The sequence below is a fragment of the Bombus pyrosoma genome, linkage group LG10, assembly GCF_014825855.1.
Source record: "Bombus pyrosoma isolate SC7728 linkage group LG10, ASM1482585v1, whole genome shotgun sequence".
In the NCBI taxonomy this organism is placed as follows: Eukaryota; Metazoa; Arthropoda; class Insecta; order Hymenoptera; family Apidae; genus Bombus; species Bombus pyrosoma.
The window spans coordinates 395,825-400,114 of NC_057779.1; the positions used below are offsets into that span (position 1 = coordinate 395,825).

At 28.4% G+C, this 4,290-nt stretch overlaps 3 protein-coding genes across 4 annotated transcripts; 1 reads left to right on the plus strand and 2 right to left on the minus strand.

Annotated features, from left to right (window-relative positions):
• The first annotated feature begins 6 nt into the window (after window positions 1–6).
• LOC122571791 (small nuclear ribonucleoprotein F) lies at window positions 7–969 on the plus strand. The gene is made up of 2 exons (XM_043735941.1): window positions 7–299; window positions 570–969. The coding sequence occupies exon 2, from the start codon at window positions 593–595 to the stop codon at window positions 857–859; it is 267 nt and encodes an 88-aa protein (XP_043591876.1). The 5' UTR covers window positions 7–299; window positions 570–592; the 3' UTR covers window positions 860–969.
• Window positions 958–1,969, minus strand: LOC122571790 (chromosome transmission fidelity protein 8 homolog). The gene is made up of 2 exons (XM_043735940.1): window positions 1,502–1,969; window positions 958–1,417 (listed from the first exon to the last, which is right to left on the minus strand). The coding sequence occupies exons 1-2, from the start codon at window positions 1,573–1,575 to the stop codon at window positions 1,087–1,089; spliced, it is 405 nt and encodes a 134-aa protein (XP_043591875.1). The 5' UTR covers window positions 1,576–1,969; the 3' UTR covers window positions 958–1,086.
• On the minus strand, window positions 1,280–4,209 carry LOC122571788 (type 1 phosphatidylinositol 4,5-bisphosphate 4-phosphatase). 2 transcript variants are annotated; one of them, XM_043735937.1, is made up of 6 exons: window positions 3,958–4,099; window positions 3,687–3,871; window positions 3,401–3,610; window positions 3,183–3,323; window positions 3,019–3,073; window positions 1,280–1,417 (listed from the first exon to the last, which is right to left on the minus strand). In XM_043735937.1, the coding sequence occupies exons 1-6, from the start codon at window positions 4,040–4,042 to the stop codon at window positions 1,368–1,370; spliced, it is 726 nt and encodes a 241-aa protein (XP_043591872.1). In that variant the 5' UTR covers window positions 4,043–4,099; the 3' UTR covers window positions 1,280–1,367. The 2 variants fall into 2 exon arrangements, with proteins under 2 accessions (XP_043591872.1, XP_043591871.1); XM_043735936.1 differs by lacking the exon at window positions 1,280–1,417 and adding an exon at window positions 2,110–2,875 and having other exon boundaries at window positions 3,958–4,209.
• Window positions 4,210–4,290: the final 81 nt, after the last annotated feature.

Genomic DNA, 4,290 nt, shown 5'->3' on the forward strand with positions numbered 1-4,290 from the left:
TTGAAAACAAATTAAAATTAGATATCCTTATAACTCTATTTATTTTTAATTTTATTAATAGATCATTTTAATAAATCGTGTTAAATGTATATAAATGTATACAGATAATTATCGTGTATTTTGATAGAAATCACAAATTACTACAGAAGTTTTGATAAGTTTAGGTTATGTGTTTTAAGAGCGTGCGCCATTTCTGATTCTAACAACACAATTGCACGCTGCTTCAAATTCGAGCGTCTTGTTTTTATAGGACTTCTAAAAAATTCGGAGAGTTTTCTATTTTATCATTTTTTAAATATGTAAGTACAAAATTTTCATAAAAAATAACAATAATTACACAATTATACAATACATAAGTTTTTAATATATTCCCAATATTTATATATATAAAGTTAACCTCAACATTTAATATAATTGTCAAACAGTATCTCATTTAATTTAATTTTTGCTATTCATTGTTATGTGTTATATTTGTATATATATTTTAGGTGTTATATCTATTTATATTTATTGAAATTGTTGTTTTAAATATTTATAACAACATATGCACTGTGTAATATGTTTTGCAGAAATTAAGGAAAAATACTACACAATGGCTGCAACGATGCCAATAAATCCAAAACCATTTCTAAATGGTTTAACTGGAAAACCAGTTATGGTAAAATTAAAATGGGGCCATGAATATAAAGGTTATCTTGTCTCTGTCGATGGATATATGAACTTACAGTTAGCTAATACTGAGGAACATATAGAAGGAAATTGTACTGGCAACCTTGGTGAAGTCTTAATCAGATGTAATAATGTAATGTATATAAGAGGCGTGGAAGAGGAAGATGAAGAAGGAGAAATGAAGGACTAGTTCCCATAATGTTTATAAATCAATTTAGGATAACACTTTTTATTTTTAAGTAACATTAAGTAAAATTACGTAAGACTAAAAAATAATAATAAAGCAAATTGTTTTTTAAACCTATGTAAATTTATTTATCAGCAACAATACATTCATATTTATATTACAATAGTTTATTTCAATAGCACAGTATACCATAAAATTACACCAATAAGGTACAATATTTATACATATGTTTAATGACATTTTGGGACATTTGTTACAATAGGTTTTGGCCTAGACTTAAAAATTAATTTCTTCTTTACAATTGCTTTAATAACGTATGCCGTTTTTACTTCGGAAGTATTAGCTGTATTAGTTTCTTCATTCTTCTTTTTAACTAAAACTGCAAATGGTTTTTGAAGCGCCATTTCCTTTCCTTGTAATACATGAATGCCGATTATAAGTATAGGTGTACCAGATTTTGTAAAGTGTAAATCTCCGATATATACATTCGTAATATTCACGGAATTAAACTTTAAATCACCTTGTAACTCAACAATTGCCCATTCCTCACATTCACCATCTCTAAAAAATAGCAAAAAAGCACTTTTTATTTGTGACAAATATAAAAATCATGAATATTTCTGAAACTTAAGTAATAAGTAATACTTTTTTATTGGTACGATCATACTGAGTTTTGGCGGTAAGCGGTGTTTACATACATATGTATGTAAGATATACATATATGCATAACTAAGTATGAGTAAAGTTACTAGAACATGAAGTATAAGCTTAGGTCGAGTTTGCACTAAAAAATAAAACAAATATAACTACAATTTGTAACAATCACTATTTATTGTCAGATAATTAGGTTTAAATTTTAAACAATGGTTTTAGATTGCAAATATTATATGATGTATATAGTATTACATAAATAATTTTCTGGATTGGAATGCCATTACAAAACAGAAGTAATAAATGAATGCTGTTTAGTAATGAATCAATCAATTTAGTAATATTACATATTTCATATACTTATATTTTTTAAAATAATATCTTGTGTAATAAAAATGTTACTGAAACATTTATAATATCAAAGTTTCTAATTTCAATCTCTTTTATCTAATATGTTATGTCTGAAAAATGCGACAAATTTAAATGTTTGCAACTATTTGTTACCCAATATGTGAATAGAATTACATTCCTAAAAAATGATATCATTATAATTCAATAATTTAAATTGCAGCAATGGTAATAAAATAGTAAAGTTCAACATATGTATTTTATATAATTTTACTTGCATGTCAAATAATACATAAACCCAAAAACGTCTGTCAAACGATATCGATTTATAATTCTTTCTTAAAAAGATATTTTCATTCTTTTGTTATCTGACAATGCAAGTTCGTAATTGCAAACGCAATATATATAGCTGTATGTATAGCTGCTTACAATTGGAATATTCATGCAAGAATGTTTTATTTGCATATATATCTATGTATGTATATATGTGCATTTTGTATATTTACTGTAGATGTAGAAAGCATATTTTCATTAGTATATTCTCATTCAAATATGAAAACAATATAATGGGGTTGTTGTCTTGGTCCTGTGCTTGACAATATAAAAGTGCAGAGGAACAATCCTTTGTTTTTAAATGGATACCCCAACTTCTAGTACTTTTTGATATATTACCTTATGTGAGAAAGTGTCATACATTACAGTTACACATCCTCTTCATCCATAACATGTACATTTGCACATGTATATGTAAGAATATTGCTGATTACTAGCAATATAAACTTACATATGCACGTGTAAGAATGTACCAATTGTCCTAGAAGGACTTGTATGTCATTTTATTACTATAAACATTTGATCTAAATATATTATTATACGACATAGATGTTAGAGGAATTGGTTTTAAAATATTAGCAACTGATTGTCATTTAGGGTATTACATTGGACCTTCTATCATACTAATTTTCATTGTACAATAATAAATGCTGCGTCCAAAGCACAAAAGTGCCAAGAGAAATGCACCTGAAAATAGAATTTTAAAAACAAACCCAGTAAAAAAGACAACTTATTACTTGAATAATATGTAAATGTAAATAAATGTTTATATGCAAGAAGTTTATATATTCAATTAATAATTCAATTTGAATAAATTTTATCATACTCACCAACATAAGCTACATAAATTCCACCACTAGTTTTTGCATATGTATGTGTTCCAACCTGAAAATAAAGTGGTATCAATTGTAATCTGTTTTAAAATATATCTAAATTATCGTAAATCTTCATTATGTAATTTTTTTAATATATCAGATGTTATAAAAATACTTACAGTCACAGCTATTGCAATTACTAAGGCTATTAATCCAACGATAGTGAATGCAATACCTCGGCCTCTAGCAAAATCTGGACCAACAGAAGATATTTTTCGGCAATGTGGACATCGAGCCAAAGCATTATTTAAGGTATTAAACTAAAGAATGTAATAACACATATATTAATTATTAGGATATTTCAATCAAATAAAATGTTCCTTATGTAAATCCTTACCAAAAATGTGTCATGACAGTGACCACAGCATACCCTACACATTCCAGGCATAGATAAAACAGGTGGTGTAATTGGGCTTGGAGCAAGATTAATAATACGTTTACAGTTTGGCCTTGGACAAGCAATACGTTGTGAAGAACTCTTACATATTAATAAACAATTACATGGGCAACGGACATATTTCTTTCCAGGAGGTGCATTTCGTATGGGCTAAAAACGTGATTTATGGCTTTTATTTCTGATATAAGAATGGATTCCAGTGAATTAAATTACTTTGATAACATACTGTAGCTTCATTACATTGACAGCATTTAACAACATGTTGATCTCTTTTACCAGAAATATCTATCATAGCTTGACAAACCCTACAAGTGACCATAGGCTTGCCACATTGACTACTTGATTCGTATGGAGGTGGCACTTCATCAGGACCTATTGCAGATACTGTACTAACAGTCGATTCCACTTCATCTAAAGTAAAATGTAGTAGAGGTAACCATAGGCAATCGGATTAAACAAACTTAATTCTTCCGTGATCAAAATCGAATATTATTTACCAACGAAATCGCTGCCGTGTGAACTATAAGTGACATTTTCATTTTTTAACAACGGTTGTCGTTCGCCCTTCTTCCCGTCTCCCATGTCGATCTATTAATTTATCCCTTAATGACAACAATTTATTTCAAGTATTGTTTGACAGTACTCCCGGTGCTTCGATGACAAGGATGACAAAATAAAAATTTTTCTAACACCCTGCGTGGTTCTGTCTGTTCATAGAACAGAAACTATTCACCGAAACGAGATATACATTGATTTCAACATTACGGATCTTTAATGGATTGGTTTAGGAATCCTACAGGCATTGTAACATTTTCACAGGTTGGCTATCC